At 42.5% G+C, this 14,215-nt stretch overlaps 1 protein-coding gene across 2 annotated transcripts in view; it reads right to left on the reverse strand.

The window, feature by feature from the left end:
- Window positions 1-907: 907 nt before the first annotated feature.
- Window positions 908-14,215, reverse strand: part of zeb1b (zinc finger E-box binding homeobox 1b) — a 74,459-nt gene continuing 61,151 nt past the window's right edge. For both annotated transcript variants that reach the window (XM_072667021.1, XM_072667022.1), the window contains exons 3-8: window positions 11,920-12,075; window positions 9,472-9,674; window positions 8,850-8,961; window positions 6,539-8,226; window positions 5,865-6,045; window positions 908-3,776 (exon numbers count right to left, since the gene is read on the reverse strand). In XM_072667021.1, the coding sequence (XP_072523122.1) occupies window positions 3,079-3,776; window positions 5,865-6,045; window positions 6,539-8,226; window positions 8,850-8,961; window positions 9,472-9,674; window positions 11,920-12,075 (3,038 nt within the window). In that variant the 3' untranslated portion in view covers window positions 908-3,078. The remainder of the gene's footprint in view (window positions 3,777-5,864; window positions 6,046-6,538; window positions 8,227-8,849; window positions 8,962-9,471; window positions 9,675-11,919; window positions 12,076-14,215) is intronic.

Below are 14,215 nucleotides of genomic sequence, written 5' to 3' on the forward strand. Positions count from 1 at the left end.
ATCAGGACGTTCCTAACGTTCCTTTCCAAAATTCTGTAGTAAAGAACTAATTTCTTTATGTGAAGGTTCTTATTAAATTCTGTTTAAGAAAAGTTTGACCCCGTTTACCCAGGGTCACTTCATGCGTCTTAAGTATCAGCAGCCCAAATCTGAGAGAGCACTGTTGACCAGCAGATGTCAGTTAGCTGGTGGAACTGTTGTGAAATGGGCGGTGACTGGCTTTGCACGTATTGGGCGGAAATGTGTTCAGTCCTTACCCATGTTAGAATCACTAGTGCTGCAAACCTGTAAATTGGCAGAACCAATAGGGGGAAGGAAAAAATTGTCAATCTTAAAAACCAAAACACCTACCTGTGGGTGCGCTGCTGGGTCATCTGTCGCTGTGAGGAAGGCCGCATGTTAAGTTGCAAATTTTGAGGCAGCAACCAACTTTAGTACAGCACAGGATAAGGCTGAACGCATAAACGGCTGTTTTGTAAGAAATGGATTTGAGTCCCCCACAGCAGTTGGATCTGGGTCTAATCTTAACACATTTTCCAACCAAGTGTAAATCGTCACTGTCCAATAAAAAACATGCATCTCCAAAATGATGACTTTTTTTAGGAGAAGGCAAAAATGGTTTTAACTGGAAAGAAGGTCATGTAAAATAAGTTTTAAACTTGGAGCAATTACAGTTAGTTTAGAGCATTTTTATTGGCCCATTCATCCAGAGTTATGTTTACAGTGTACAAAAGCAGCTACAGGGTTCAAAGGGGTTAAAAAAATGGGGTTAAAAAATGGAGACACTTTTTTTTTATTGGACAGCCGCAATATGCATGTGGTGAAGTGACCAGGAGTAAAGGGAGAACCTAAACATAGTTCTTCTAAAGAGTCACATAAAGACAATTCCAGTCCATAGAAGCTCGTGTTCAATTCTTGATGTATTTTATTGTGAGATGGGGAGTCATAAAAAAAAACAAACCAAAAAAAAACAAAAAAAAAACCCTATCTATAAAAAAAAATACATAACCATAGATTAAAACAGGGACATATAAAACAAGTTGTGGCCTTGACGTGGACAAACGAACACATTGGCACAAAATAAAACAAAATTTGACGTTAACGTTTTGGCTTGGTAAAAATGGGCAGCACAGTTTCGTGGTTAAGGACGATCCTTCAGTACAACAGCGAAGACTCATGCGTGTATAGCATACAATTAGTTTATCAATGTTCAGTAGCCTCAAAGTCTAGTGGGGAAAGAGACAGTAACATGAGAATGGGCAACGCGAGAAGATAAAGGTCCAATACTTCGTTGGGTGGTCTTTTTTTACTTTCTTTTTTTTTTTTTTTTTTTTTTTTTAGTTCATTTTTCTTTTTTAATTCTTTCAAACAATTGAAAATTTGAAAATAATACTCTTTGTTTTAAAACACTTTGAAATGCTAGAGTTTCTTCCCCAGCTGTGTATTCATTTATCTTCGAAATTATTCTTCATACTAAAATATATTATTGTATTAATACAAACTACAATATTGTACACTACGTCGTGTAATAAATAACCATAAAGAAAAATACAAAAATAAGACACATAAATATAAAAGGTCTCTAAAACTAAACAAAGTTATACTGGTGAAAGGGGTGAGGAATAATACTGCCATGACTGCAAACAAACAAATATGCAAAGTTCACTGAAAAAACAAACAAACAAACAAACAATCAACCAACCAAACATACAAACAGAAAAGACATAAAAATTAATACTGACTGTTATAAAAGTAGAAATAAAAACAAATGACAGGCGAGGGTCATTGTGGGTTCATATTTGCTTATGCTTGTTACCTGAAGAAAAAGTGTATGTGCAGCTAATTGAATAAAGAAGTGCACTAAAACCAAGGAACAAAAAGATCAACACTTCAAGGCTGGAAAGAAACTGAACTTTTTCTCTTTTGTTCTTTGATTGTTTTGTCCTGAACTGCAGTAACAGGATGTAGGAATCGAGTTTAGAAAAGAGGCAGTCTTGTCCTTTGGTAAGGACTAGTGGTTCAGGTTCAGGGGTTTAGGTTTGCTACCACATTAAAGACGGTAAAGACAGCGCCAGCCCACAGGTCAACATGCTGCCTGGTAACAGTGTCTGAGAACGGCGAGAGCACTGTCGAATGGCACTTCAACATGCATGCTTTTGCATAAGGGAGGGTGGGAGGTCACGGACTGAAGGGTGAATTTTTTTTGTGTGAAATCTTCCTTCTCAGAAATTCTGCTTCTCAAAAGTTTAATTCGGATTTCAGATGGCGTGCCACCATCCTGCCACCCCACCAAACCCGTGTAAATCATTTTTTTTGTCTTTTTGTTTCTTACATTTTAAGGCTCACAGACCACTTCTTTACCAAAAAAACAAAACAGAACAACATCCGACAGGTAAATGTGGGGCTAGCACAGGCTAGCGTGGCATAGGGGTTAGCTCTAGAGTGCTAATACTGAAAGGTAGACATTAAACAACGCAAGGCCCACAGAGGTGATCTATCGGTAAACTGGGAGTATGGTAGTGCACAGGATTTTTTTTCTTCTCCTTCAAATGCAATAAAATACTGAGTTTTGTTCATTGGCAATAAAAACGTATAGAAATCTCTCCCAACTGTACAGTTTTTTAAGGTTTAAACAAGAGCGACAAAAAATTAGTAACACTGATAAAAAGAAATTGACCCAAGGTGTTTTAGTAATAAAACATTATTAGCTAAAACGTGTCTAGCTTTCAGTCCGTATATGCGTCAATTTGTTTTCTTGTTAAACTTTATATTTATACAAACCATATTCATAAACACTGTTTGTGGAAAAGCAACTAGTTTGTTTTGTTTTTCTTTCTTTTTTTTATCAGGCACACCAGGGGGTTTTATACACAGTAGTGGGCTAAAATGCAGCGTCAGCGCTACAGCGCTCCTCTCCTCCTCCTCCTCCTTTCTTCATTACTGCTCAGTAAAGACTCTGGAAGAGACCCCATCTGCAGTCTTTGTTCCTTCAAATTAGTAACGTTTGTAAAACGATGTAGCAAAGAATAAGGGCGACAAAAGCCCAGCTGTGTGTTTGTTTTTGTTTTTTTTTCTCCTTCATTCCACGTCTCCATTTTCACTGGGTGTGTTTCCTTCATTTGCACCGTTCTCCTTCACAAGTTCTCCTTTCTCCTCATCTTCATTCTTCTCTCCGGCCTGGTCTGCTCGCTCCTGTGTCTCGTTCTCTTGCGTGTCCATTGGTTCTGCGTTTTCTCTTTCATCGCTTTCTTCCTCGCACTCCTGCATCACCACAACCTTCATCATCTCTCCTTCTAGTGTTTCCACCGCCTCCTCTTGTCTTTCGTTTTCCCTGATCATCTCCTCGTCCTCCTCATCCTCCCCTCCTTCCTCTCCGATCCTGACCACCTGGATCTCGTCCTCGTCCACCATGCTGCCTGAGCCCATCTCTTCCTCCTCTTCCTCGCTCTCCTCGTCCTCTCTGGCGCTGCTCCCCCGCTCGTCCGAGTCCAGTTGAGACGGAGGCGATGGTGCCGTGCTCTCAGGCCGAGGCTGCTCTTCGCTCTGGTTCTCCTCCTCCTCGTTGCTCTGGGGCAGGTCCTGCCCGTGGGCCTCCTTCTTGCAGTAGGAATAGCGGTGGTTCATGTGCTGCGAGTAGGAGCCCGAGTGGGAGAAGCGTTTGCCGCACTTATCGCACTGGTATGGCTTTTCTCCTGAGTGCAGACGCAAGTGTTCGATCAGGTGATGCTTGTGTTTGAAAGCTTTGCTGCAGATTCCGCATTCATGGGGCCGCTTACCTGCAGAACAGATGGAGAAAGTAGCATGGTTTATTTCACTTGGATATTTTTCAGGTCTTTTATTACAGACAGTCCGGATTCAGTAGGAAAAAGCTGAGGAACACACCGTCAGAACCAACAAAATGATTTTGAATAAGTTAAAGGAATACACTTCAAACGACTACCACCTGTTTGTTTTGTTCTGGGCTTTTTTTTTTTTTTTTAAAGCATGGGGAAACATCTAAATTATTGTCTGTAGTAACAGACTACAGTGTGACTGTATACATATATAGGAAATTTACATTAAGTTAATGGAACAAAGTTGTTGTTTTTTTTTTTATACTTTTGTACGCATGGGGAAATTCTATAAGAGAACGGTTAGTGGTATTTGACCTTATGCTACAGAAGCAACAGACAGAAATTATTAGGTTTGCCCTGATCAATTTATTTCTGCCTCCTGGTCCAATCGGAGTCCCTTTTAATTCTGAGAATCAGCCGATTCCAATCTGATCTGTGTGTTTGTGTAAATAATTCAGCTGCACAGTTTAGATAAGATGAGCTGCTGATTAATACTGAAGTAAAATCCCTTTATTTTTAGTAGCCGTTTCTATAATGAGACATTCTGGACAGAGTGATTTAGTTTAGACTTTAGTGTGTTTTCGACTACTGATGTGAAATGCTTTGTAGTGGGTGAATATGCTGTGATTGGGTGTTTGTTCGTTTGTGAGCATTAGCATTAGCCTCCACTCTATTATACATAGAGGATTAAATTATACATACATACATACAGTGCACCCAATATTTGATTAAATGCCCCTTAGCAAGTTGCACCTTGACTGAAGCAATGTGAAACTGCTTGACCGCTGCTTGGCCTGTGCCTCAGTGGTTCTTTGGTCGTTCCTGACTTTTGACTGAATCTTGGAATCTGCAGTTGCTTAGAAATGGATCCAAGAGACGTTCCTGACTTGTGTAAATCATCCTCATCAGCTCTACAGTGAGCTGAACTTCCCTGTAGTACCGAGTGTGAGTGTTGGTCAATCCAGTGACAATCTCCTGCTAGTGATCATGATTGACTATAGCTGGTAGCTTCTCTGTACCCATGGCTTAAACTCATGGCAAGTTAAAAAGCATATTAGGACTTTTAGCACCACTGAATTAATAATTTAAGTGGATGTGTGCATGGGTTTAAAAATCCTTGTTAATTTTGATCAAAACAAACTTGTGTATGCGCAATAATGCAGTATATTTATTTTCCCTTAACTGTATTGAGTAATTATCACAGGATTACCGCCCCCATTACATCCTCTGGAAGTTACAGAGATGAATGTTTATGTGGAAAGAAAGATGAGCTTTTCAGAGCTCGTTACACAAGCAGTTTAAAAGCCACCATACACAGCCTGAGCTTATGAAGCTCCTCAGTGACAAATACCGCTGTATTAATCTCCACAGCGCTCCGTAAGCCTGCCTTTCCCAACCCGCGCGCACTGAGCTTCAAAGGATTAAACGCTACGTGTCATTATGTATCCATGGATAATAAAACCAAACAATGAATCAAAATAAGCAACAGAGGGTGAGGCGGCCTCGCTCCACCGTGGGCTGGAGGTAAGAGTTTTATAAACTGTGGCTTTGGAGGGAAGGATAAAAAAGTACAAGCTCATGGTTCAAGGCACAGTGATGTCATTTGGATGTAGGCTGCTTGCTTTTGGCGCAGAATCTGAATAGAAAGAGAGAGGGGAGCAGCTCTTTGGCTTGGATAGGATCTAACAGCGCCCAGAGAGAGCGCGAGCGAGTGAGAGTGTAAATTACTACCAGAGTTCTGATGTAACAGACTGGGTTCCATGTTAAAAGGTAATACTTTTGGCCAGCAAACGACAAGGGGAAAATAACTCCCCGCACCCTCCAGCCCATGTAGCGGTATTTGGAACTGTGAATTCCACCCTGTTAAATGTGCAATAGGCAATAATGTTGCAATTTAAACGGCTCGGTCACAATTTCCCCTTCAAAACCATTCTGCATCATAATTCTGTGGAGGCCCAGCAGGTGAATGTCTCGGCAAGGGTGAGCCCAGCCTAGTTCAACTGTATGTGAGATTGTGTACAACAGACGTACCTGTGTGTTCGTATTTATGTCGAAGCAGCGAGCTGCTCTTCTGGAAGATTTTGTCACACAGGTCGCAGGCGTACAGGCCGTTTTCAGTCTTCTTCATCTTCTTCCTCGCTGGGCCGGAGTCAGAGTCCGTCTGCTCTTCTAAAATTGATGCCACTTCTGAGTTGCTCTCCAGCTTTTCCTCCTACACACAGAAAAACAGGGCATTTGTCGCTTTGGTATATGATCACTGTCATATCAAAACCTCCTCACTACTAACTACACTTTCCATTACTCTGTGTAGTTACGTTGTTTGTGGACACCCCTTCTAATTAATGCATTCAGCTCTGGAACAGATAAATATGAACCTATTGGCAACATGCCAGGCATAGACTAGATGGGTATAAAGCTCCTCGGCATTGCGCTGGGAGCAGTGGAACTGTGTTCTCTGGATTGATGGTGCTTTGGATGATGCTCTTATCGCTAAATGCGATCAAATCCTCACAGCAATGCTCCAAATGCTCTACTCTACTCTAGTAGAGAAATGCTCTACTGTCCTTCTCTGCACAGTAGAGACAGTTACTCCAACTAAACCCTTGATTTTGAAAGAAACAATGAATGAGCAGGTGTCCCAATAGTTTTGTCCATATAGTGTGTGAAGTAGGAGAATATATTTCACTAGCATTTTATGTTCCTACCTTGATGCCGTTGACCTGCAGTATGGTCTTCTGCTGTGTGTCGCCCCCTGCTGGGCTGGAGGCTGTAGTGGTATAGGTGTAGGCCAACTGTGGGATCAGGATGGTCTGTTTAGTGGTGGTGAGAGCGCGTAGACACTGCCCATGGCCCTGCTCGGTGATAGCCACCAGTGTGGGCAGTTGAGTGGTCACAATGTTTATGGGATTGGCACTTGTTTGGCTAGCATAGACGGCAGCGCTAGCGCTCGCGTTGCCGGGTGCTTCCTTCTTTGTGCAAGTCAAGTTCAGTGGCTCGTCCTGAGCCGAGTAAACAGTGTTAGCATGAGTGGCAGCCGCATTAGCTGCGGCTGCGGATTTGGGGAGGGACAAATCAAGGGGTCCGTCGCCCTCTTCTGCGGTCCGGGCTGGGACAGGCCCATCTGCAGACAGGTTGAGTGGTGAAGGGGATGCTGGGCCATTTTCTGTTGCATTTATCCCAGCTGTAGCGCCCTCTGCTGGGCTATGCAGTTCCTTTTCCTGTACCTCTTGGTTCCTTTCCTTGTCCTTCTCGAGTGTAGCCTTGATGAGGTCCTCTGGTGTTTCATCAGTGTCTCCACCAGCATTCTGCTCATTCTGTGTTGCAGGAGAGGACAATTCTACAGAAATCTGCCCGGACTGCATCTTCTCAAACCACTTCCTGACCACTTCGGTAGGAAGGCTGACCGATTCAGAGATTTTGGCCAGTTCCTCCTTGGTGGGCTCAGCATTCAAGGCAAAGTAGGCCTTGAGGAGGGACAGAAGGTTCTTTAGTGGAGGCTTCCCAGGACACAGTCCAATGTCTGCTTCGGACTTCTCCTCCTGGTGCGTCCCGTTGATGTGCTGACCTTCGTTGCCACAGTGTTTGGGTGATGCATCACTGCCCTTCCCCAGCTGCTTCTCTTCACCCACAGTGGTGGATTTCTCCTTGCTTGTCTTGCTTTTGAGCGTCAGGTCCTCAGGCAGTCTTTCGGTTTTGCAGGCATCAGCGTTCTGCCCTACAGGCTCTTTCTTCAAGTTCTGCAGGGCCGCCTGGGCCTGTGATGGATCCAGGCTGTAGTTGATGATGATTTTGGCTGTCCCGTCCTGGTCCACAATAGGAAGACTAATGGCTTGGATAACTTGTTGAGGAGCCTGGGCGATTGCCACTCTCCCTGTTCCTGCAGGCTGGCCTTTGTTCTGGGCGTTCTCCAGCACTTGCCTGATTACGTTCCCATCCACTGCCACCTTCAACATGTTCTGTAGGTCACCAAGGTTGATGCTGATTGGTGATACCAGGCCCACCGTAGGCAGAACCACAGCCTGTACTGCTCCCTGCAGTGGGGCTGCTGCTCCGCCCTGAAAAACTCCATTCACTCCACCAGCAGCCGGGGCCACGACCACAGGCTTGTACTCATAGTCCATCGGCTCAGACTTGATCTGTGTGAGTGGGAGCTGCTCCTGCAAGGGCTTAGCATGGTCCAGTTTGTCTCTGAGCTGGGTGCGGGCAGTGGCAGGGGATGAGGGCAGGGATGGGGAAGGGCACTGAGGGGTTTTGGCGCCTCCTGTGGCAGAAGGCCGTGGCCGGCCGTTGACGGAGATGAGGCCGATGCATTTTTTGCTGCTGATGTGAGAGCTGTAGGAGCCGGAATGGGAGAAGCGCTTCTTACAGTTGGAGCACTCGTATGGCTTCTCTCCTGTAGGACAAGCACAGACAAATCCTGTTATACAGACGACGATGATGATGATGAAGATAAACCAGGAGTGTTTTATACATGAAGTCAAATCTAATTGTTTTCACCTTTCCACAAAATATATATCTGATATACAGCTTTTCCCTAAAGGCTAATCAGCAATCACATCTAACCACATTTTAGCAATTCTAACATGACGTGCTTTAGTTTACAGCAATTTTTGCTATTGGCTGATAGTATCTAAACTTGGATCATGTTTGACTTGTGTTACACCCCGCAGCCTGAAGCAGTCCCTAAGTGTTCATAAAAAGAGAAACTTTTAGGTTCTGAAGAAAGTCAGTCCATCAGGAAAAGCTAATAGAACACCTTAAAAGATAAATATACGCAATAAATGTGAAAGAAAGGTAAATACAAGAGACATTCCAAGAAAGTCCAGATGCACCTGATTGCTGTTATCTTCAGAAATAAAAAGGTTGTCCAGTCGGGTTCTATATAAGCCAATACAAACACAATCATGTTTCCTATTTTTTAGGGGTTAGCCAGATGCCAAATCTGCAGGACTGATGTGGAATTACCTCATTGACTAACACGATACACAGGCCCAACAACTGGTAGAGTGCACTCACCACTATGGATTCGCAGGTGTTCTTTCAGGTGGTGTTTGTATTTGAAGGCTTTGTCACATTCAGTGCACTTAAACTTACGATTTCCTCCACCACCCGTTTGGTTTACATGCCGCTGGAAGGGATCAGAGAGAGAGAGAAATTGAGTATGGAAAGATGTTCTTTCTGTTACAGAAAAATCACTATGTATCAAGTGTATAATTTGAGCCTACTGTTGCAGTTGCGCAAAAATCAATCTTTAAAATGGCAACTTTACAGAAAACGATTTCAATGGAAGTCCATGTAAACATCTTATTTCAAGTCATTTCTATTGAAGCTTTGACAGTGTAAAGTATGTACATTGTCAAAATGTACAGATGCCGAATGTACATTATGTCTAACTAAAAATCTACAAAACAAATTCAGATACAAGGTTTTTCTGCAACATGCTCTGAGGATACACCAGGTCCCATGCTCTGCTGCACCAACTAACAGACTGTGCCGGCTAACTCTGCTTTCAGAGTCATGAGGGGAGAGAGAGCACAGCATGGCTCAGGATTTTACACCCTGTTACCAAGTAATGTGCAATAGTTTCGGAAGGATAAGTATTAAGACGTGAAAGGGTTAAAGCAGAGGTGTGCGGTACCTGGTCTCTGTCTGTTTTGTGTGCGCTCATGTGCCGGTCGAGCTGTGTGCGGTAGGCGAAGGTGTAGCTGCAGAGGGAGCAGCTGAAATTATCCTCGCTCTTCTCATGCCTGTACTTGATGTGCTCCTTTAGAGACGTGTAGCGCTTGTAGCCGCGAGAGCAGTACGGACAGGTGAGGAGCTGGGAGAATGCATCTGGCGTGCCTGAGAGAGAGAGAGAGAGAGCGCGAGAGGAGAAGGGAGAGAGGGCAAGGTAAGTACAGAGAGGTAAGTACAAGGACAAAAGATACGAGCACAAGGACAAAGGCTTGTGTGTTTCTCTCACTCTCTCCCTCTCTCAGGCCCACACAACACCCACAACAGTGTGTGTGTTCTCAGCCGAAGTCCTTCTGAGATAGAGAGATAAAAAGAAACACCTAATTATAAAGATCCAATGAAAAGAGAGCTCATGGTTCCAATACTGATAACACAGACTTTAGGAATTAGGAAGGTACACTTTGCATGTAGGGGTGTTCTATGTTAGTAATGAGGCTAAGCTCCCAAAATACCCCCTTACCCATCTTCTTTGCCCACAACAACATGTGTATGTGTACACTAGTGTGTGTTGTGTGGTATTGTGCTGGTTTTGATGACACTGGTTCTGAAGAGCGCAAGCTGAAGTAGGGGAATATGTGAACTTCAATCACACGCTGTAATGTGGAGGGGCCTTTGATGTGCGCTGAGTGACAGCTACAGCACAACTCAACAACTGTCTTTCTCTCTCTCCATCCGCCCATCTTTAGCACAAAGAGGAGGATGAGGAGAAAAGAAACGAAGAGCTAAAAGAGGAACGGCGGCTCCGTAATCAAAAACGATAACAACACCTGCAAAGAGGTGAATAATTACGAGGCTGAACAATGAGCTGCTGGGGAAAGCACTGAATTCTTTTAGCCTGCTAAAATGAGCTTTTGGAAATGAGTGACGGACAGAAGGCTGGATTAATAAACAAATGAATGAATGAACAGTTACCGTATTAGGAGCTAGAGGACATTTAAATATGCTAATGCGGATAATGGCAGACGTTCACTGCAGTCCTCATTTCAACTTACTCCAGCTGATTGGTGAGATTTTGTTCAAAGCTGTAAAAAATAACCAATACACACTACTGTGTTTGTAAGAATAGCAAAACATTGTCTGAAACTATGTATCTTACAGCACTACAGAAGACTGTCTGACAGTAGCACTTCAGGACATAGTGTAAGGACTCAGGGAGCACCTGGGCAATGTTACTAGCTCGCTTTCACACAGGTAACATATTACCTGTTAACAGGTAACATATTAAACTTCTCCCCTGGTCAGGTGAAACGCTTCCACACCCACACAAACGGGCAGGCATTCAGGAACGTGAGAAAGTCTCTCAGGTAGGAGAGATTTGCTCAGGTGCTGCGTTTTCTCTGTATTTCTGTTCAAACAGGTGCGTACAGGTGGAAATATCGGAGTCATCAAAGCTGAGCTGCGTGTTTACTTAATGTGAAGTAGAACCTTCTAAGCCAACAGTCGAACCAACTCATTTCAGTCAGAAACAATAAAGGCTGAGCTGCTAAATGTCATAACTATACAAATGTGTACAAAGCTCCTCTTTAGCTTCAGGATAGTGTTCAAATTCTTTCTGTACTTACTCTGTGTCAAAATGTCATGATGAATGAACCAATAGAAATGCTCTAAACTGAATAAAATTATTTTTTATTGGCCATATTTCCAGATATTTTTTTGGTTGAAAATGTTTAAGTGTAGTCAAGTTTGTCACGTACATAGTCTTAAGGCTCATTTTGCTAGTATCCCTCATGCCCTTAAAGACTGGAATGGTGGAGACCTCAGAGCACTTTTTGTAGCTTTTAGGCAGGAGGAGTGGGAGGGGTTCAGGGCATGGACCAACTATTAATTTGTCATAACCCCACTTTTGCTCAACATTTAATATGGCTATGGAGCCTTCTGCTCCTACTCTGCGTTCATATTTGTGAAAGCTTACAGAAAGGAGCAGATTCCAGTGGAAATGGTGGCGGCAATAGGTTCAATAAGACACGACCATTGCCATATGGACACACAAGAAGAAACTCTGGCAGAAAAGAAACTTAAAGTGGAGACTTTAAGACTTTTTGACACCGCCTTTCCGAACATTTACACCACAACCTCACCATGTTTGTTGTCAGAAACGTGTCACTGTTAACTGCCCTCTAGCAGATGCACTGCTTATCATCCATGCAAATGTCTGGGGTGCACAGAAGTATGTGGGTAGTGATGGTTACATCGTTTGAAAAGGACATATTAATTATCGTATATAATGGGAGTATAAATTAGCCCATACGGGCTACACCACGCAGTTAACTGCTTTGGCAAATTAAAACAAGATGGAGTAATAAAAAAAAGGGATTAAAATATATAGACATAAGAAAATGTATATGTTGTGTACCATTTTCATCATGGCCACTGGTCTCTGGTGTGCCCTGGCGTGGTTCGTCCTCTGGTGCTTCTGGAAAAATGACCGCTGTGTCTCCCTGCTGAAGGATCTCCTCAACCAGAGCATCTCTACTTCTCTCATCCTCCTCTGACACACATTCTTCTTTTACTGCAACACACACACACACAGACACACACAAGTATACACATTAGACAGAGGTACAAGGGCACCAAAAAGGCTAGGCTAACCTTTGCTGTGTTTAAAAACACTACAGAAATGTTTCACGTTTTTCTCCAAATTCCACTATAGAAATGTTCTGGCACATGTAGACTAGCTCTGCTTTAGGAACTGAAACACATTAAACACTCTTCTACAGATCATGCTTTGATCTAGAAAAGCCAGTGTAATGATGGTTTGATGTGAAAACAACAGTGTTTTGGACCCGTCTCAGAAACTCTCCACTGTAAGACTTCAGTATATTAAATCCAAGCCTAATCTAACACACCTGATCCATCTAATCAAGGTCTTCAAGAGCATCTGAATATTAGAGCCAGGTGTGTTCCATTAGGAGGGGAACTGAAGACTGTGGGACCATAAATCTCAGAGAAAATATATTGGGAACTCTGCTGAATCCACTGAAGACTGCACAGTCTACAGCTATTGGTCCTGACCACCCACCTCATTTAACTAATTAGGTTTCCATTCTTGTTGGAGAGAAGATGTCATTAGTGGAGTCAGGTGGTGGTGTGCAGTTGGAACCAGGGCTGCACGATATGGACAAAATACTAGCATTGCAACTATACTAGAAACTGGCCTGCAGGTTTAGTTTACTTTTAATAGAATACATCCTGAAATATAAAAGTGCTTCAAATGGTTCTTCCAAATATTTAATAGAAAAGCCACTTTTGTTTCCATGTACGAACATGTATATAATAGGGATATGTGGTGATGAAGAACCTTAAAAAAAACAAACCAAAAAAAAACTCTTTTTACCAAATTAAAGGTTCATCACACTTACAAACATGGTTCTTAATGTAAACAATCATTCACAGAACCCTTTGAAGCTCTGAAAATAAGAGGATGTATGGATGTTGTTGTTTGGATGTATATAGATAGATGTACATTTATATGGACAAAAGTATTGGGACACCTGCTCATTCATTGTTTCTTCCAAACTCAAGGGTATTAGAGAATTTATCCTGCTTTTGTTGGAGTAACTGTCTCTACTGTTACTACCAAGGAACGCTTCGCTAAATGCATTCATTTGGGATGTCCACAAACATTTGGACACTTGTGTAACACCTACCTAATTGGTGGTGCATTGCATTGCCATCAGATATTAAAGGCCTCTTTTTAATATAATATATAACCCTCCATGTTTACACCTGATTTTCTATTATTTACTATCCATATACATGAAATGAGTAGCTGTAAATTAAGTCTGTCCATGCAGCTCACAGTGCACTGTAACCATGTAATCAGATTAATGACTCATATGCATAGTTCAGCCTTCTGTGAAATCAGTATTGCAAAACCAATATCACAATACTGAACCCATGTAACTAATATCTGCAGGTAATGCATCTCTAGCTGAGCAGAGCTTCCCCTGTGCTTCTCTGAAGTCTCAGGAAGTGCCTGATGTTTTTATTTTGCTATTTGCTGTGATGGTGACATGTCTAAAGATTTTATACTAGGACATAAAAGAGCAGTGGATTCATATATCAGCCTCATCAGCATCAGTTTTGTTTTCCAGCTCTGCTCTAGAAGTGCCGTGGGCTGAGATAATGTTATTGCTTAAGCCAAGACTAACTCTCTTTGGAGGGGAATAGGGGCAATTTATCCACCAATTATTTTCATCCCTTAATCCTCAATGTTTTCTTTTCATTCAGTTCCCCACACACAATGCAGGAAATGGGTCATTACAGGTTTTCTTATGAACTTCAGGTGCACGTCATTACTCTCTCAGGCTAAGGCCAAAGTGCTCAGTGAGGACCACAATGATAAAACCTGTAAGAAAAGAGTGTGTGTGTGTGTGTGTGTGTGTGTGTGTGTGTTGGGGGTGAGTAGTGGTGCACTGGTACCTATAAAGATTGGGAATCGGGCAGATGTGACCAATTCACATTTCTAGTCATTATAACAGAGCAGTACTATCAGGCTTTTAGAAAAATGTAATAATTCACGATATTGGATTGTTTGTTTGGATTGGGTTTTTTTCTTTTGGAATCAAGGAGGAATTGAGCATATTATAATGGATATATCAGGTGTCATTATAGAAACTGCTACTAAAAATAAAGGGATTTTACTTGAG

Source organism: Salminus brasiliensis, chromosome 22, assembly GCF_030463535.1.
Source record: "Salminus brasiliensis chromosome 22, fSalBra1.hap2, whole genome shotgun sequence".
NCBI classification, from domain to species: Eukaryota; Metazoa; Chordata; class Actinopteri; order Characiformes; family Bryconidae; genus Salminus; species Salminus brasiliensis.